The sequence below is a fragment of the Sceloporus occidentalis genome, unplaced genomic scaffold (genome assembly GCF_023333645.1).
Source record: "Sceloporus occidentalis isolate IW3139 unplaced genomic scaffold, rSceOcc1.0.p SCAF_6, whole genome shotgun sequence".
NCBI classification, from domain to species: Eukaryota; Metazoa; Chordata; class Lepidosauria; order Squamata; family Phrynosomatidae; genus Sceloporus; species Sceloporus occidentalis.
The window spans coordinates 22,311,036-22,332,372 of record NW_028316986.1 but is presented as its reverse complement, the minus strand read 5'-3'; the positions used below and the strand labels follow the sequence as shown (position 1 = coordinate 22,332,372).

General features: G+C 38.2%; 1 protein-coding gene and 1 long non-coding RNA gene across 5 annotated transcripts in view; one reads left to right on the top strand and one right to left on the bottom strand.

Moving 5' to 3' along the window:
- Positions 1-21,337, top strand: part of LOC149310492 (uncharacterized) — a 262,852-nt gene that overhangs the window by 237,368 nt on the left and 4,147 nt on the right. For all 3 annotated transcript variants that reach the window (XR_016281673.1, XR_016281672.1, XR_016281674.1), the window contains one exon: positions 17,388-17,526. This is a non-coding gene — a long non-coding RNA (uncharacterized LOC149310492). The remainder of the gene's footprint in view (positions 1-17,387; positions 17,527-21,337) is intronic.
- BCL2L11 (BCL2 like 11) overlaps positions 1,095-21,337 on the bottom strand; it is a 34,694-nt gene continuing 14,451 nt past the window's right edge. For both annotated transcript variants that reach the window (XM_089529060.1, XM_089529061.1), the window contains exons 3-4: positions 13,735-13,847; positions 1,095-1,280 (exon numbers count right to left, since the gene is read on the bottom strand). In XM_089529060.1, coding sequence (XP_089385186.1) covers positions 1,191-1,280; positions 13,735-13,847 — 203 coding nt within the window. In that variant the 3' untranslated portion in view covers positions 1,095-1,190. The remainder of the gene's footprint in view (positions 1,281-13,734; positions 13,848-21,337) is intronic.

Here is a 21,337-nt window from a genome sequence, read left to right as displayed (position 1 = left end):
GCTGCTGTTGACCTCAAAACCATTCAGCGAGTCAGTAGTCCTTATACATTCCACATTATGGTTGCTAGGTCATCTCTCTTTACAACAAACTTTCAGAGAAAAAGGCAGCAATAATATAAACCAGAATGCTTTAAAATGCAAAGACAACACTGGATTTAAAGAAGAGTAAAATAGCAAAGTGGGGATCAAAACAGCGCCTGGAATTATGCAGTAGGACCCTGTTGTAACAACATAGGGTAATATTGCACAGATGTAGGAACTGCTTTCATCCACATGCAATGACTTATTGCTACATTGCTCCCCCATCTTCCCACTTCAGTATATGTTACAGAATATACATGTTTGTCTATACAAATAATATAGAAAGAAAATTGTAAAAGGCAACCTGGTGTCATTATTTGGACCATTAAGACTTTCACAGTTTAATTTCAACTCTCAAAGCAAATTCAAGATATCTCCCCTCTAGGCTGCAAGAAGCAGAAGCTTTATATAATGGGAGATCCAAACCGGTGCTTACACAGGAGACATCTGTACGTTTTTTGCGAACTTCTTCTGTGTGTAAGACATGCAGGGGCAGAAGTGGAATTTCTTTTTTGAGTTAACACAAGCATCGTCAGTTCAAACCTTTCCATCTTGCCTCTACTCGCTTCCTTAGCAACCATGCTGCCTTGTGGAGGTAAGTAATCTGGAAGGAATGGAGGGTCTACCACCAGAGTCTTGCCTTTCACTACTTGGAAGAATTTTATTTTAAAAGCTGTACAGTAAATCCTCAATATAAAATTGTGGCAGCTTTACAAAGTAGCTGGCTCAGTCAAATCCATTGCAGGTTATAACAGCAGTCTAAAATGAGATTATTTTCTTGAAAGCCTTATGTAGCGTTGTTTGTAAAAAGTTCCAACAACAGAATAATGTCAGCTCTCCTCTCACATTAAATCCGGTTTCCACAAAATAGTCCATTTCCAAAAATCCATCAAGCTTTGTTTATAAGGAACTTCCATTTTTTTTAAAAAAACAACCTGCTTTTCTTTCTTTTCAAAATTAAAGGCGCAAATGCCTTTCAGAGTTCTTTCACTCTTTCCTGAAAGCCCCTTAAAATCAAGAAGGGTCTGTTAAATGCATCCAGAGACACTGTTCAAGGTTGTTGCTCCTGAAAATAAGTAAAGAATCCCAACTGCCTCTTGAAGCATTAGTCACTGCATTCTCCAGATGAAGCGGACAATGTAATGTAACAGGCGCAAAATTATGATCTGATGGTTTACTGCTTGGTAATCCAAGAAACCCTGTAAGAGGAAATGAGAGGTTATTTTAACTCATGAAACCTTCTGGTCTGACAGGAATAATCACCAAATTTATTGGAATTGCTGTGCCAACACATAAGCACTTATGGTATGAAACTGCAACAGCTGCCCATGGGCAAAGCACTCTACTCTACCGTTGTTATACTGGCACTGCAGTACAAGTGGTCAGAAAGCTTGGGTTACATACTGAGATTATAACACAAATTTTGCATCTTTTATTTACATCTGAGTTTCAAGGTAGTGCAAAACACCTGACCGCAAACCAGAATTTGTATATTGCAAAGCTAACATCACATCTGATGTTTTATATTTGAAAAAGAGAAAGGACACAGCATGTAATCACATGTAAGCTATAGACACAGAAAACAAAACTTTTAACAAAATTGGGAAGTCAACAAAGATTGTGGTGAAGATTATCCCTTGCCTAAAAATACATGACTAAAACTAGACTACAGTCGGCCCTTCTTATACACTGATTTTTTTATACACGGATTCAAGCATACACGGTTTGAAAATGTTCCAAAAAAGTATAAATTTACCTTGATGTTCCATTTTTTATTAGGGACACCATTTTGCTATGTCATTATATTTAATGAGACTTGAGCATACACGGATTTTGTTATACACGGAGGATCTTGGAACCAAACCCCAGCGTATAACAAGGGTCCACTGTACTTTTACTTTGTTGTTTACCCTTTCTTAAGGAAAAAGGGGGGGAAATGAGCAAAAAGATGTGCCCTCTCATACCCTTGAATCTCCTTTACCTTCCCGGGTTATTCTTACTTGACTAGGAGCCAGATTTCAGTTTTCACAAAATGTGACTGGATATAGACTGGTAGCTCTGGCAACTCCAATGGTAATTTGCACAGTTTTTACTTTGTTTCACATCTACAACTGCAGAGAGAATGTATATGGATTTTTTCTTACAAAACTGTAATAAAATAATAAAAAATAAATAAATAAATAAATAAAAAAACTGGATAGACTATCAGTCGCTAAATTAGTCTACTACATCATTTAGGTAATCCTTTTAATAACACTGTGATTTTAATGATTGTAATGACATTATTAATGTAATAATACTTATGTTGTGGTATCTTACCAAGAGCTAAAAGTCACTTCAGAAGAGAATTTTAGGGCCCAAACAGACAGGCCAAAATAAAGCTGCTTTGGGTCACTTTGGAGGTATGCTGTTTAAATGACACACACATTTTAAGAGGCCAGAAGCAGCGCTCCAGTCCTTAAGACTGGAGTATGGCTTTGACGTGGCTTCCAGCCTCTTAGGACGCATACATCATTTAAACACCATACCTCCAAAGTGACCCGAAGCAGCTTTATTTTGGCCTGTCTGTTTGGGCCCACAGTGAAGGCTAATATTCTTCCCATAAGCCAGCCCTCATAACCACTTCTGTCAGAGACAAAATGGTACAGAAAAAGGCCTGGAGAGGTGCCAGTCTTTAACCTGCATAGTGCAAATGCTACATTCGTAGAATCATAAAATTGGAAGAGACCACAAGGGCCATCCAGTCCAACGCCCTGCCATACAGGAACTCACAATCAAAGCACCCCCGACAGATAGTCATCCAAAAAACTCATTTGCATGAAACAGAGCTAGGACCTTTGGCCAGTTAGAAATTTTACAACTCTGTCTTAAAACTTCCATGTAGAGGGATTTAAGGCCAAGCCATGTGGAGTAAAGAGTACATTCCCTTAACATTAAGTGAAATTATTTGGACTCACAAAGTCACACTTATTCGAGAGATCCTGTCTAATTTTGGAAGCTAGGTGGGGTCAGTTCTATTTAGTACTTGGGTGGGAAACATTCAAGGTATAATAGGTGCTATAGGCTATACTTCAGAGGAAAGAACTGGCAAAACCACCTCTGAGTATTCCTTGCCTAAGAAAGCCCTATAGAATTCATAAGGTGACAGGAGACTTGAAGGCAGGCATACATGCATACACACATGGATGAGACAGGTAATTTAAAGGCATGCGTACACACACATGCACACTTATAGACACGCAACAGATTATGAAAAAAAACTATCAGATCATGCCTGCCTGCTGATCTCTTTTTCAAATTTCCATTCCTCCTCCATTTTCAATCTGTTTACTCGGATACTCTGGTTGCCTGAACAAATCCTCCATACAAACTCAGACAAGTAGATGTGCTCAAACAGAGTCTCTACACAGATAGCAGCAGCTTATGAGCCAAGCATATGAGAGAGATGCCTCAGTCTCTCTCTATGGAATGACACCATCCCCACAATTCAGATTACAGTCACAGAAATGTACAGTGGCCCTTGGCATTTGCTAGGGTTTGGCTCAGGACCCCCATGGATACCAAACTCCATGAACGCTCAAGTCCCATTAAATACGATGGTGTAGTAAAATGGTGTCCCTTATATAAAATTGCAAGCTCAAAGTTTACTTTTTGGAATTTCTATTTTAAAAAAAAATATTTTCAAGCCAACTGCATAAGGAGTAGATCCTGACAAAGCAAGAAAAGGAAAAGGAAAAGGGAAAAAAAGATTGAGCAAACAGATCTCTGTAGTTGTATGTGGGGATGTTTTGGCATTTTACTTCTGGCCCAATGCAAAACCTGCTCTTAAAAAGAAAGGTCATGAAAACCCAATTCTTTCCATAAAAAGGGAATTATACTTGCCTACAGTAGAATGGCTCCTACTTTTTCTGCATCTTGGTGACTATAAGTGAAGAAATCTTTTTTCTCTGAGAACACTCAGACATTGCTAACGCAGGGCCTGAAGTAACTGTCGCTATATTTAATCTTCTTCTACACTGCTTAATTCATAGCCACTAAACTTAATGTGAGGTTTGTTATAAGAAACAAATGATATATAATTTATGAGATCTGGTAGAGCACATAGAAGGGGGAAAACAGAAGCCAAAAAACAAGATGGTATTCTCAGAGTATAATTGTGTCATTGTCTAAATTGTTGACTCTCAAAAATGTTAAGAGATTCCCGAAGGATGAAATTTGGTAGCTATAATTTATCTGAGAAACCAGTGATTTGGTTTAGCTTGTGCCAAGAACCTAAATAAAGCCATAGGCAATCTGTGCCAGAGCTAATGAACTAGTGAACCTCTAAATTATTCTCAAGTGACTCCACCTGTGTAAACACCCACTGGTTCCATTTCAGTATAAATATATGCAAGCAGATATAACAGAAAAATTGCAGCCATGTAACACAAAACACGGCAGGCACATATTAACGTTGACTACACCTCAACCTTAGGCAAGTCTCACATGCTGAAGGAAAAAAGTGACTTATCAGATAGACAAACATGCTAGTTGTTTTGATTTCCACTCTTATTTGGTGAATGCTGTTTTGAGATAATGTAAGAGCATTTCACACATTAGATTTCTATGTATACAATGTTCTACACGTGTACCCAAAAATGTCTTGAGCACATGAGACAAATACATGTTTTTAATCATATGCGTCATCTGCAAACACATACATTTGCATACTACTTTTTCGTGAGGGGGAAAGTGGCTCGCAATAAAAAGAGACACAATAGAAGAATCACTACAAAATAAAACAAATCAAGGTGAGCTATAGAATTAGCAATCAGGAAAATGATTAGAACAATGCCTGTGTAAACAGTTTGGCTGGCTAGCTGTGTTGCAACACACAGGAATACTGTGATAGATTTATTACAGCGAAAATCTGCTTTCGTGAGCCAGAGCTCATACCAAAAGGTATCAGCAAAAATCTGCTAGACTTGAAAGCACATGAAAACTCTTATGTGTTTAGACCACAAGAAAGACATATTCTCTTATAGCATTACGGTGGTCTTTGTTTCAACTGGGGAAAAAGCTAAGGTAGTATTTGGTAAAAGCTAGAAAGAGACAGAGTCACCTAGGGTAAAACTGTTAACATGCCATAGGACATTTCCAGAGACCAAGCCAAGGGAGGACGGTAGCAGCTGGTCTGGACTTTTCTAGTCAAGCCCTCACCCAACTCACCTGACATAATGAGTGAATTTGTGATAAGACTACAACACTTCCCCTACATCCCTACACAACAAGAGGGGAGGAAATCAGTTTCATGTCTGCAATTCCTGTGGAGGCAGTCAAACAACAGCCTGTGGTTTTATCTTAGATGTACGGGATTGTTCCAAAATTAGCCTTTCATACATTTATTTTCAAAACTGTAAAGAGTTTATTTAAAGTTGTGGGGAAAAGAATGACGGCACTGCCTTTCTAACTGGAATGTCAAAGGCATCAGAAATTCTGAATAGGAACGATAGGATACGATTCCCCCACTGTGAAGTCCAGCAAACAAAAGCTACAAAAGATGATAGAACTACAAAAGATCCTGTGGCCACCAAACGCAAATGTTAAGGCCACTTAACAAGATATATGTAAGACATCTCTTTCCAAAAGAATAACTCTTAAGATCCAGTTCAGACAGGAGAAAAGGATGATTCTATGAAGTGCAGGAGGATGCTCCAATTAACAACCAATTCATATGATCCAATCCCTTTTCAAACAAAAGGAAGATTCATACAGATATGCAATACATGTATTACAGTAACTCTTTTATACCTAAGCAAGTGTGGCTGTAATCAAAGCCTCGATGAGAACCTACCTGAGAACTACTTGTATGATGTGTTGAATTCGACAGATGAATTACAAGCAGTGGGGAACCAGTCTCAATGTTTTTCAACATTATCTTATAAATCAATTTTAACAGACTCCACTGGGAAATCTAAAGGAATGTGGGTAATAGCACTTCCAATTGGGCTTTCAGATAGCAGGAATATTAACATCTAAGTGCAAAAAACTGCAGCAAAACAAACCTGTATGAAGTCAAAACACATACAGTAAGACTGTTCAGGCTGCAATCCTACACATACTTGTTGAACTTCCAAGTTAAACATGTATACAGTTGTATTGTCAGTTATGGAAATGCACTGGCTATACTTATACCTCCTGATGCAGAGAATGCTAGAAAAATAAAAATTCATTACAGCAGTAGAGAATAAAGCATTCATCTGAATTTGGTATAACTGAGACTACTGCTACAGCAAAGTTTAGCAGGGGGGGGGGGAACTATTTGTTAGGCTCCGGATTTGTAGCTAATGGAGGAAGACACAGTCAAAACCATGCCTAATTCATTTTTATTACGCTAGGGTTGAGTGTTTGAGCAGTGCCAGTTAAAGGCAATAGATAGGGAAATGACAATTTCATAACCATCTTAGGTGACTGATTTATGCTGACCCATCTCTTTTCAGTAATAATTTCTTTAGGTGATTCCTAGGTAGGGGAGATGGCTTCTTAGGTAAGATTAAGCATCTGGGAGAAATTTGCAGATCTGCATGCTCTGTTATGCTGGCACCAATGTCAAGCAAGATTAGAGTTATCTTGGACTCCTGCTCATCACCTGAAATTAGGATCTTTCAATGGTGATGGAATAGCTAATAGGAGACTCTAAGCCATGTTAGTTAACAAGAACCATTGCCAACAGATACACAAGTGACAATACAGGTTGAATCTCCCTTATCTGGAATGCTTGGGATGAGAAGTGTTTTGGATATTTTTGGATTTTGAAATATTTGCCAGCTGCCTGCTTCTGCCCTGGAATGAGCAACAGGAGCGCCGCCGCCTCTAAGGCAGAAAGGGTGGCTGTAAGGCTCCCTACTGATCTCCTGTACACTAATCAGGACTCATATAAAATAAAATAGTGCAGTATTTATGAGATGTGATTGGAAACAGCAGCTTGCTGCCTCTGAAACCGCTCTGGATCCTATTGTCTGCCCAGCTTCTGGTGCTGCTTGCCTCCCCTCACTGTCATTGGAAAGTTCACTCCCTATGATTTTTTTAAAAGCATGTTTTTGAAATCTCCTTATGTCTCTCTCTCTGCAACCTAAAAACACTGCACTAAGTTTATTTTATATAAGGAACCAGGTTAGTGTACCCTCCAATCACCCACTTCTGTGTTCAAGGCAGCGGCATTCCTGGTCATTCGTTCATGTCTGTCTCCAGCCCTCTCTAGACTCACAAATATACATACTACATTATTTGTGTTGTAGTTCCAAAAGTTTTTAATTTTGGAGCATTTCTGATTTCAAAATTTTGAGTAAGAGAGCTCAACCTATTTTAAATTTATTACTTGGGAGAGGCAACATACAATCACATAGCTGACTCAAATTGTTTTATGATGCTTTCAACACTCCGAACAATCATAAGTACTGTACACCCAAGCCTACAAACTTTATTTCTGAAAAGAGTTTGTCAATGGAAAAAAAAACAAGCACTGATTTGTCAATGAGAAAAAACAAGCATTCAATAAAAACTAATGATGCAAATGGTCAAAGTGTGCATACACAAGAGGTAGGTGGCACTCTACAGGGGGAGGAGGGAGATGAGAATTTAGCTAACAAAGCATGTTTTTTACTATTATCCCCAAGAAAGCTTGCTCTTTAAACTCAGACTTAGAGCAAATGTCAAAACACTATTTTTACTGGGAAGCGGTTACACAAAACTACACAGAAAAGTAAAAGTGGGAAAGGAAAATAGTAACAGGCAAGTTCTAAAATGGGTGGAGAACTGTGACCAAGTTCAACCAAATGTGACTTCACAGCCTCTCTTCAGATCACCAGATTCAACAGAGGTTTGAGGTGGAACAAGCAAAACTACTGTATATACTCATGTTTAGGTCTAGAAATTTAGGTTAAAAAATTGAGCCAAAAAACCTGAGTTGACTTATCCACGGGTCAACTGTATCTTAAGTAATACCCAAAAACACACACACCATCCACTGGTCAAAGGCAAGAGTTTAATCTGCACTGGAAGGAATGGCCCACTTCTACTCTCTCATCCATCCAGCCTTTAGTAGGAGCACAAATAATTATCCCTGCGGGAATTTTGTAAGTTCTTTGGCATTGTTTTCCTTTGCTTCATCCTTTATATCCTTCATTACATGCCCCTAAGTTTTACCCTCAATGTATCCATGAGTCATATCAAAATCCATAAATTTGGCCCCAAAACCTGCCTTCAATTTACACATGTGGTCAACTTATAGTCAAGTATATACACTAGTATGTGCTTCCATCCCCAATGAGTTACTTGTGTGTGTATGAATAAATGTTTAAAAATAATAATAATAAAAAATTTATTTTTATACCGCCCTTCTATAAACCAAGGCGGTGTACAACATACATAAAATACTAGGACTAGGACTACCTTCTCACTCAAAAAAGGACAAATATAGTACTAGATTAGCAGCAAGATTAGAAATAGCATGACAGTGGAAAGATACAGTGAATCCGTTTCTTTATATTTGGAAGAAGATACTCTGGATATTGGCCCTCATGGAAAAGCTGACCATGTGTATGTGTAAAAGAATCAATCCAACGTTCTATGTAATGTGAGCCCTAGTTGTTAATTATGCTAATTATAATTATGGTTTGTATCATTAACTGTTTCACATAGTAATTTATGGAAAATTTGCTAGGTACTCTAACTAAAACAGGTGATTTTGAAGGATATTGTATTTCTTCTCATTTTAATTATGTGCATCTTGTGTTTCTTTGTGTGTGCATGTACGCATGTTTACTTTTTGTAACTATATAAAACTTTATAAAAGAACGTTAATGTCAAAGACATAACAACTGCAGTTCTCTCAAGTGAACAGTTTCCTCGGGGTTAACAACTGTCCATTGACAGCCTCCACATGCACGCAATGATGCAAGAGCCTGGCCTGGCAAACAGTGGAATGTAGTAATCTCCAAATCAAAACAATCTGTAAGTTCAATCCAGGGAAGCAGGTGCATAGGAAACAAAAACAGACCTTGACAGCCACTCACTCTTTCTGAAGTCTCTGGTGAATTCACTATTGTTATCAGTAGTAACATTTAGCTGCATGTTCTATGCAAGTTTCCCTATATGAATGAGGAAACAAAACAAAAACACCCTGTCTAAAACCAAATTCATATACTGTATAGGCCAAATGATTCATCTCTCCATTTTGTCACAGAACACCTCGTCTGCACGTTATTTTGGTGTGTGACAAATTAGGTGTATGATGCTTTGCCAGTAGAACATGAAAACTCCATGATCCAAAATAAAGGCGTGAAAAATGGGAAAGAGCTAAATATAAAACATACTAAACAGCCAAAGAGATTTAGCCAAAACAAATAGCTAACGGGAAGCAAAACAGTATTGAGGAAATATTTCTTAAGCTGAAAATTGCCGCCTGGAAAAAAATAATGGTGTATCACTCACTTAGGTTTAACCAGCGATGCAAATAACATGGGGGCATCTGGAGGGGAAAATGTTAAAGGGGGGTTTAACCCCCTCTCTCCCCTCCACATTCCTTGGCTGCTTTTCCCTATGCGCACTTTTGGGGACTGCAGAAAAGGATTACATGAACTCTCCCATCAATCAAATGCCTCTCTCTTCACATTAGGTGGAAAAATCCCTTAGCCGAGGTCTAGCCTGTGAATCTTTCACATTCTCTGTTAAAAGATCAAGAGAAAGATCTGTCTTTTTTGCTGTCACAGATCAGTTTATGGTGGCAACAAGTGAACTTCCAAGCAAGGTTATTAAGTCTGCCAATACTGCCTAAAGGCACAACTACTGCATCACTTAGAAGAGGATGGAATTGACAAGAGATGTGCAACACTGGTTGAAAAAAGATATATTCACAGTGCATTGGAAATGAGCACCTTGTTACACATCCACACACACAAATAGCGAGTGAAATATTCATCCCAAAGCGGCATTATTTTTAAAAGATGCTTTCACTTATCAAAAGGAGCCTCACTACATGCTTGTCACTATTTGTAAATCAGAAAGAATCAGCCTGTATTAACTGGGGAATTGGCATGTCTGGACATGTCCAGAAATGAAGCAGAAGCCCTGCCCTATCTATAGGGCAATGCTACCCCAATTCGTCCATATACAGTAGCAAAGTACAATGAATTGTCATTAATTATTTGGTTTCTGACTCAGTCTTAAAAGTTTGTCCTAGTTACACATAACAATGAGTGCTAAGTAGCTGCATTACATTACCAGTGAGTTCACATATTTAGAGCCACAATTACAAAGCAAAAACCTTTGTAGGCAACATCTACCTACACAGATAGATGAAAGCGTTGGGGAATGTATCAAATGTAAAGATCTCTCTTATCTACATTTTATCTAAAAATCAAGCACATCTTTGCCAACAACATGCTACAACAGATCTCACTTTTAGTTAATTGTTTATAATTTTTCTATATAGCTATTTATGTATTACAAAGCATAATTTGACGTTTCAAACAATACAAGAAAAGGTCGCCTTACTTCCTGGTTATTTTGCTATTTCCTACAATGGTTTCACTAAGCTTGTCCAATTTGAATCTGTATGCAACAGCTGTGATACAGTGATGAGACAGACAGATTCACAATCCCTGTCATCTTGAAATTTCTCTTTCCATTTTATTTTCAGCTGTATTTGTACCAAACCACTAAGAACGAAACCTGTCTTTGTTTACTATCAAAGTCTACTTTGACTTATGGTGACCCTGTGAACAAGACACCACCAAGAAACCCTGGTCATCAGTTGTCCTGCTCAGGTCTTGCAAACTCAGGGCTATCACTTCCTTGATTGAATCAGTCCACCTGTAATGAGGTCTTCTTCGTCTCCTACTGCCTTCCACTTTGCCAAGCATTATAATCTTTTCCACGAGTCACATCATCTCCTGATATGTCCAACATAAAACCAACTCAGTTTAATCCTCTTGACTTCTAGTGAGAGTTCATGCTAGATGTGCTCTAATTTGGTTCACAATTCACTAGGTTTTTTTAGCACAAGTAAAGTTATGCAACATAGACAATAATAGAAAATTCCAGCCACTGAAGCATCTCCCAATTTAATATTAAAAACAAAGCAAAACTCAAAAGCTACTGTGACGGCCTGCAAATTTGATTGAAACAATAGGCAAGATAAAAAGGTTGAGGGCTTAACTCTTTTTCCTTTTCTGATCACAGGAGTATCCTTCACCTTCTTTTCCATCTATGGGAAAACAAATATAGGGTCCCTATATGTGTGGTGGTGGAGGTGATTTCAACTGGAATCACAGTTTCACAAGAGTGCCAACATTCCCCTCACTAGATAGTCTAATCAAATCCAAAACTTGCAACAGCTTCTTTTCAGTAAAAGTAATGTTAATTTGCATTTTCAAGAGGGACTTCTTAAAAAGATGGTTGATATTTCTATCAAGAAGTAATGAAAGAACCCTTACAAAAACATTTATATACATGCACACTGGCACTTTGAGGTATCAGTTCCTACATTATGATATTATTCATTTACTTGCAGTAAAAAATACCATAAATCTATTGCAGTGTTTTTGTTTGTGTTTATGCTGAGGATTTACTCATTTTAGTTATACCTTCTCTGGCTTGCCTTTGTATTACAACCATGGCAACTCAAATACACTTACAGATACTGTTTTAAAAACAATCTGTATATAATCTATACTGAAAAGAAAATGATTTTTTTCTCTCTTTAGTGAAGTTCTGGCTTTGGTATACCTTCTAATAATTCAGAAATTCTGCCACTGGATGAGATCAGAATATGATCTCATTGCCAAATGGATGATATGTTATTTATTTTAACAATGTATCCCTGTTTACATTTGACTCCATTTTCACTTGTTCCCACCTTGTAATGGAAGCTACCCCTCTTGAATGTGGGTCTCCATATTAATTTTTTTTTTTATTAGCTCTCTGCTCTAGCTCGCAAGCACTTATTTCCAAGCAGAACCTATTTTGCTAAAGTCAGACACTCCATTTCTATGCCAACATATTTGGTGTAGTTCTAGCACTAAATGCAATTCTCACAGCTGAGCCAATGCAAGAGTACTGGAGTGAGGTAGACTGATTGTGTGAATATATACTGGTCCTAATATCAAAAATGTGGGGAAGGGGAAATACATCTGCAGCTCAGTCAGAGCTGTTCCAGTTGTCAGGCCCTATAGAAATGGGAAGCCAGAAATGAAGTTCAGGTGCTGGGAGAAACATTTGATGTTCCTCTATAGTGGAAAACACACTTGCCAGCTCCAAGACTCTGCTTTGATTAGTTTGACATTGAGAAATGTATTCTGACTCTTCTTCAATGCACTCCTCTAATCCGGTTTGATCCAAGCTTCTGATTGGATTTATGATTTTAGGCTGTTAATGACGAACACTAGCTTCAGCTTAACACTCAACAAAGTAATTTATGACAAGCAAGCTTTGGGAGGAAAGATGTATCACTCTTTCCCCTTCTGCTTACAGAAACTATTCTATCAGCCAAAAACTTTTATTAGGTACCAGTTAATGATACTAGGTTCATTTAATCATCCTACAGGGGAGTTCACATAGTGTGGCCTGGTAGCACAGTGGTTAAATCCTGGTACTGCAGTCACAACATTGTAAGTTCGATCCTAGAACAGGGCTCCAATGTCCATTCAGCCTTCCATCCTTTAATAGGTAAGTAAAATGAGTACCCAGCATGTTGGGGGCAATTGGCTTACAGATTGTAAACCTCTTAGTGATGAGTTCACTGGTGAGCGGTTTAGAAATGTACAGTGGGCCCTCCCCATATGTGGAGATCCATCCCGGACCCCCCACATATGGGGAAAAATGCATAAGCTCAAACCCCATTAGCTTCAATGGGGGAGTGTTCCTGCAACTGGGGTACTGTGCGCACCATGGGCACTCATGCCATTCTCCTTACAGCCACATAAAGTTAAAGCCACGTATGGCGCAGGCACGCTGTAATTGCTATTGCTAACATAGGTAACCTTCTTCTTCTTGGACTGAAACATATATAAAATTGGGTGTTCGTCAAACTGTTAATTAACATAATTTCCACTTCCTTTCTATTATTCTTGTTAACTGCCTTTAAGTCAGCTTTAACTTATTGCTGACTTCCCAAGAGTCCTTAGTCATCAACAGCCCCCATTAGATCTTCCAAGCACAGGGCTATGATTTCCTTGATTCAATTATTTCTGTCTACACCAAAGTATTTTTGGGCCTTCCTTCATTCCACATACTTCTTTAGTCTGCCTTGTGAAGTACTAATCTATCCAACACGTTGTCAGTGTAAAATAGGGATTACAATGAGACTAAGAACAGGAATTGCCAAGCACAAAAAAATGAACCGAGACACAAAACTCACTCTGTCACCTTAGACCAGTCACTATCTCATTGACTATCCTCCTCTACAAAGTTGTTGAGAGGATAGATGGCGTACCATCTATGATACCTTGCACTCCTTGGGGAAGTGATATGAATATGATCAATAAGATTAAAAATAAAAATGATATACCATGCAACCACTGTTGTTTGTGCTTTTTCCTGCCAAAACTTAGAAAGCTACAGAAATGGATTACAGGAAAGAATTGTTAAAAAAAACTTAAGTATTGGAAATATTACCCTTCTTGGATAGTGGGAAGCATTGAATTCATCTCCGATGCGCCGTAATTCCTGTGCAATCCATATTTCTGGCCGCATATCTTCAGGGATTGCCCGTGACTGCCACCTAGAAGCTGGATCAAAGTGACATAAAAACACACATCTTAAAAAAATTCAAAATGGTACAGCTCACCCTCATTTCAACACACCCATCCAAAGATTCTACTACATTTTTGTTTCCAAATTACAAAACTATAATAATTCTTAGTGAGGATACAAAAGAAGGAAAATTTTTCACTGAACAAGCCATCAAGAAATCAGTATTTATATTTTGCTGAGGGATCAGATCCCCCAGTTCTTTGCTTAATCTACTTTTGCATCTAACCTTTCCAGCACAAAATTGAGCAAGATATATGGCCACTCACATATTTACCTTCATGTGATACCTATTCACCTGGGCACAAAGTGTAACTGCTGGCTTTTCAAATCACCCAAAAACAAATCGCCTGTTGCAAAGGTCAAACTTTCATCGTCGTCATCATCATCATCACCAAAGAGTAAAACAGAATGCACTGATTTATAGTTAGCCTCAAACAATAAAACAATAACAATAAGGAAGGTTATACTGGAAGATTATCTCCCACCAAAGAAAGTATGAAGCAAAGAGTGAAGCCACCGCAAGTAGCTCCAAGATTCTGATTTTTGCCATTCCATGTTCACCACCCTGCCAAACAACACTCATAATGGGTACAGCAAGAACAACTGAATTTGGTCAGACATATATAAAATTGGGTCAGAGAATATGTTGAAAATTTCCTAGAGTTTATGGGGGTGAAAAGCTGCATTTCTGGCAGCAGGTATGTGTTCAATCTTTAGTTTGGCCCTAAAACAAACCTTTTATTAGTTACTTTTATATTCTCCCCATCTTCTGGTAACCTCAGTATAGTTATACCACTGTTGACTAAGCAAATGTGTTCCTAGGCATTACTTCTTTAACTGGAAATTTGGTACCAGAGACAGAAATAACATGTAAAGAATGGGCATAGGTTCCTACACAACAAAAAAGAAGAGCAGGTCAACATGTTTCAGCAAGCTTTTTATCCAAAACTAACAATATGCACATGTGAAATGGAACAACCAGGTCTACTAAGCCTTGCATAACTAAATAAAAACGTTGTGAATCTTTTGGCTAATACTTGAAAGCTTCTTCCAAAATACATTAAGGGATGGATTTTTGTATGTGTGTGTGTGCTTTTCCTTTTACCAGTCTCCTTTTTTAAATTTCCATTTTGGTGGCCAAATTGATAGATTTTTTAAAACATGTTAGGGGTAGTTGGTGAGGTAGGCTTATCTGCTTTCCCTTATAATCTCTGTTTTGCTGTTCATGCATGCTCAGTAAGGGGTTCCCAAGGAAGCTACTATTTTCCTTGCCCATGGTAGGCAAGGACAGATGTCTACAGTAATATTGATCAAGTAGAATTTCACTGTCTCCCATTTCAAGCTTTATTGCATGGTTTACTACAACCACACTGCTCCAAATGAACAGCAAAAGTCTTGTTTCTCCAGCCCTTCTTCACTATCTTCCCAGTGCCTGATTTAAAATACCAGCTGGTCAGAGGAGAAGAAAGAAAAGGCAGTAGCACTGAAGGGGCATAAAAGATTTTGTAAAAAAGAGCTGATTTGTCAGAAGTTTTGTTAATTAAGGTATATACGTAATGTTTATCATTACTGGGAAATTACATTAGGCTGAGAGAGAGAGAATGATTTCTCTAAATCTTATCAGCCAGAGATTTTAATCTAGATTTTTCCATATCTAAATCCATCATATTTGTCATTGTATTACAAGTCTTAGACTCAATTTATACATCATACTAAGCTTTAAAAAATCTATTTTAATAAGCTAGAATGTGAAAAAACAATCCAGGGTTTGCTCCTAAGAAGTAGTGATTTACCACTGAAACATAACCTTCCATGATGTACAAACTGGGGTTTCTAGTTAAATTCTTGCAAAGAAGCCAAATTCATCAGTCCACTTTAAACCCTAGTTTAAAGCTTATTTCCCACATGCATGAGGAAAAGAGTGGAACAGCAGAAATAAAACATCTTGTTTACATCCTGTCTTATGAAGAGTGGAGTTTTGGCTTCCTTTAATATGTGAATGTGGCTACACACTTAGCAACACAGTAAAAAAACCCTAAAAGGAAGAACTCATGTTCCAGTGACAGGCCTCACGTAGAGGAGAAAAATATTAGTTTATAATCTCTTCAGAAGAGGAACTTCAACTACCAGAGGCAGGTAAGTTGGTTCACAGAAGGAGACGTTTATAAATTCTGAAAAAAGACAACTATTGGTTGGAAAAAGTGGTTCTTGACTTTGTCAAAACCATCAGCCCAAACACAGGAATTTTCCTTGTTGTGGTTGAATTCCAGCAAACAAAATCTAATAAAGGTCCAAAAAATCTGATTATTCTGGAATTATCCTGATAAACTTTCCCTTGCTTTTAATTGTACTCTTTTTTCTTTTTCTTTTTTGTCAGTTTACAAAGTTAACATTCAGTAACAGGACTCTCACCACAGCAAATAATTTTGATAGTCAAATGAACACATGTAATGCCCAGAATCAAGCATGCTTTGTTCAAGCTGATACAGTGATCAACAGAAATGACTACAGTAGTTTCTCATCATCTGCATGTGGTGAAGTCAATACTTCAAAAGAGGCATATAAACCTTTGTGGAACAGCTCTAATTTTACAAGGTGCATTCCAAAAAATATGCTGTTGAGTCCTATCAAATCTATCTACAGGATGTACAGTAATGTGACAGTTCAAATTGAGTCCACATTTGGGTGCGTGCAGTTGGAGCAAGAGAAACGGATTTACCTTCAGTTCAATAAAAATACTAAACAGAAGGCTGTTAGGGTTGGGAAGTAGGAATCAATGAAAATTAAATAAATGGGCCTTTCACAAAGTCCTACTGTCTAAAAGGCAGAACTTGCATTCAACCACATGAATTTCGGCACAAGCCATATGTATACTGTCAGCACTCCACATTTGCGGCTTTGACTTTTGAGGATTTGATTGTTCATAGATTTCAGTTATTTGTCTGTAGGTCTTCCAACATGACTCTGCCAGACGTTGACCAAACAACGCAACAGAAGACCTATTGTAGGTCCTCCAGCACAATTCTATGGTCAAAGTCTGGTGGATGTTGACCACAGAGTTGAACTTGGGAGAACCCAGAGATTCCTAGCTGTGCTGTCAGATAGTGGGGGTTTTTTGTATGTTTTTCCATTTTCATGGACATCCTGCACCCCTAACCCCAGCAAATGTGGAGGGCCCACTGTATTCCATTTCAGAGTCTCAATTAAATTTATTCACAAGTAGAAGGTGCAAACACCAAAAAACTGTACACCTGATTTGGTTGGTTCCTTACAAAATCATCCTCAAAAACCTTCAATGCCCTAATACCCCTGCCCTACAACTAAGCAAGTAAGCAAGATTTTTTAAGTATGTACAATTTAAATATTGCTTATTCTTCCAGCTTAGTCTGCTCCACCATTCTTCCCTCTGCTTCCTCTGGCAAACAGAATGTAAACTCCGCACGGAGGGATCTGTCATATGTACAGTGTCTATGCATACTGACAGCATGATATGTAACAATAGTTTCTCTTTGCAGGTATGCACCACAACCATTCAAACTGCATGTGGACAAAAATCAAAGCAAAATAAAGACTTCTGATTAATGCAATCAAAGAAACTGCATGCCTTCCACAGTTATAAAGATAAGGAATTTTTATAAGACATCAACCAATATTGTAAGTATTACTTGATATTTCTCCTCTTTGGGTCAGTTTTGCCCCATGAACAACAACAAAAATGCTAATCTACATCTGAAAAATAAGGCTGGTATCTAGTATTTTTGCAACTATGTGCAAAGTCAAAAAAAGAGATGAATTCACCCCCCCCCCCCCAATACCTCTGTGTATGTATGTGCCTTCAAGTCACATGTGACTTATGGCTACCCCATGATTTCACTTTAACAGGTTTCAAATTAGAGAGCAATTGACAAATCCGTTAAACTGGAGTTGGCTACTGCCCTCCTGGCAAGCTGCATTAGCATCCCAAAGCCCCCTGATCTACAAATTTTTTTAAATTTCTGGTTGAGTCTTCATCAGCACCCCACAATAGTTCAACTTGTAAATTGCAGTAGTTTTGATCTCTCACCCCCAAGCCCCCCCCCCCCCCAAGAAGCAAGCAAATAAATAAAAAAAGGCTGGAAATCAACCAAAATAGAATCAGAAAGGAAGTGATGACATTTCAGGGTTTCATTTTCAGCTGTTTGTGGGGGACTTGTGAGATGTTTAAGGTGTGGAGAAATTGAATGGGATAAAACCACTGTTCTGCAGCAGTTTTGAACCATGGGCAAGTTGAATAAAATATTGTATAGAAATAAATAACTGGGGGAACTGGAGGCTTTGCGGGATTCAGAGGCCAGACTTTCAGGCCCAACAGGCCACACTTTGCCCACTCCAAAATTAAGTCAAGCAATCGCTGTGTCCCTTCTACAAATGAGTATCCCTGAAACTGCCAAAAAATTCAGCAGATGCATCGATAAATACCAATACCATTTTACAGTACTCTGAGGGCCAAGCTATGACATGACAATAGAAGATGTGTCTCTTTAAATGTGGTTCTGCCACTGTTACATATAGAGCTGGATGAGGGTAAGTGAATCCCCCCGCCCCCGATCATCACATCCATACAACTCCCCACGAAACTATTGTGTCAGATGAGTTAATTTCGAACAATAGAGGGAGAAGCAAAGAGAAGAATTATTCATAATCTCTCAAATGTGTCCTCCTTTTGTTCTTAATGTCAAAGCCCACCTTGGAGTAGATTTAGGAGTATTTTAGATGGAGAAAAATCACGGGTGAGAAGCAGGATGCTCCCGTCATTGTCAAGCAACTGAGCAAAGATTATCACACAACGTCCCCCAAAGTCGCTCTCATCCCATCAGAAGTGGAATGGTTCCCTAACTTTTTATTGATAGGAAACTGCCTTCAATAAAAAGTTACGAGACCATTCCACTTCACTGACAGGAGAAGGACGGCATGAGAGCAACTTCATGGGATGTCGTGTGATAATCTTTGCTCAATCATAGAACAATGACAGGAGCATCCTGCTTCTCTCCTGTCATTCTTCTCTGTCTGATAATCTCCTCTAACTTCTCTTTACATTGTCACAACCACATGTGACCACTTTCTATGCCAGTCTACAGTTATAAATTTAAAATGTGCTCAGTAATTTATTCATTGGAATTATAAACGTTTTTCATAGTATTGAAATCATTAATAATATTTCCCACATACACCTCAGATACAAATAAAAAAGCTGTACAAAAATAACTTGCGCATGCACACAGGGTAAAGTGCAGATTCCCTGTGTGCATGCGCATGTCTGGAGTGAGAATAAATAAGTGAGAAATTTGCATATGCATTTGGTGCATGGAGGGTGGGAAGCTTTAACTATTTCCCCAAAGTGAAAACTCCTCCTCTGAAGCTGCTAGTTGCCCTATTAGTATCTCAGAAACTTAAAGGAACATATTCTCAGAAACTTAAAGGAATGTATAGATGTATTTTTCCACAAACACAAAAGAAAACACTATACCCCCTTCCACATTTCAGCATCTCATTCCAAATCACCTTCCTCAACCATGGGCCCCATGTGGCTGGCTGCTTTTTGAAGAGAAAAAACTTAGCAACACTTTTGTCCTGGAATACCAAGTATATGTAATTTGATCCTTTGTAAACATATGCTAAGATAAGCTATCTACATAAATACAGTACTGTCAAAAAATGCTTAGTCAAACAGTAATTCATGAGAAGAATGCATGTAAATGCATATTAAACAGAAAAAGCAATAGGAGTATTAAACAGCAAATATTAATACTAACATAAAAATTTTGTACAATCATGTACTCTAGTCTGGAGTCTGAAATTAATACCTTCTAACCTTTAAAAAAAATTTCCTGGGGGTTGTGAGGCAACTGTTATCAAACTGTTGTATCTGATGGTGGAAAGTATTACCCTTGTTGCTGATCCCCAGGCTTGGTAAGAAATAGATTTGGGGTCACAAGGATGCTGCAAGAGGTCAGTAGAGATTCTCATTTCACCAACACCAATCTATTCACCCAACATTGAATGTAGCCTAAAAATTATTTCAGGTCAACAGAGTACTACCTCTGCAGGGGTTCTGATGTGATTACCTTTCAGTACTTTTCAATTCTGTGATCCTAATCTGACTTCTCCCCTCTTCGACAAACATGAGCAGAGAATGACAACACCTCTTACAGAGAATATTCCACACACTTGGCATTGAAAGCATAAAGAAATCAGAGGGGAATACTCATAGCTTCCAATCTCACAACAATCAAAAGCTAGCAGAGCAGTGAAAACTTTAAGCAAATGCGCCTGGCTCCCATCTGAATGGAAAATTTATTTCAGAGCCAAACTAACATTTGCTTGGCTTTCAGCTGTATTGTTTTCACATTATAGTAGTGAAAGACGCTATCAGTTTTCAAAACAGAGTTTGCATCAGACTCAATTTTAGTTGCTTGCCCATTTGCTGAAATTCATTCAGTAGAGTCCTTCCAATACTGGCTTACTCAGTTCCTAATGTTCCTGTCATTTCAAAGGAAGGAAGTGGAGAGCCAACCAACAAAATTGATTTTGCCACAGTCTGCCCAAGAAGGAATTCTGCACAAATGGCATCTTACATGCCAAAATATTTTTTTAAATTTTTTTCTCCTGCCAAAATTAAACCATGCTATTCTGATTAGATCATAAGACATACCTGAATCGGCAACCTGCCCAGAAATATGCAAAATTAAAGGGACCACAAGCCAATTGTATTCCTTTACAACAACCCAGTTCCTAAAATGACTGTAATAAAGTCACATAGAAAAGACAACATTTAGCAAAAGAACACATTGATGCCAACAGGTGACCAAAAAACACCTCTCCAGAACTGTGATGCCTGGCAGACCATATGCATTTTACTCAATGGTCAGCATGAAGCTTATCTAGACTACAAATGCCACTCAATAAAGTTCTGACACTCACCACAGTATGTAAGTTACATATACCACATCAGCACATGGTTTCAGTCAAAACATTCTGATAACTAAGGCAGAAGATTCAACTGGAAAAGCTGCCAGGCATTAAACTGAGCCACAAACATGTTGAAAAAGGACATCTAAGCAGAACAAATCTTACAGCTAACTCGGGGCAAAATCAATAGCACTCCTTCTGTCAACAGGAATGTGCACAGATAGATGCCTCAGCAGCCTGGCAAAAGGACAGCTTTGGATGAGTTCTTTCAACCACTCCCCAGTATGTTTTAATAAGTAACATGATGTTTCAGAGTAAAATCACATTAAGCTGCTCTTCTGCAGTGTAAAAGAACAACATACTGCACACTTTCAGCAGTAAATTGGCCATTTCACAGAAGATAGATTTCTCATACAGACATCACTTCCGAGCTGGATATTATGTGCGCTCCACATATAATTTACTATATGTGAAAACACACATGCTAGCATTTTACATGCAGACATAACTAGAATTT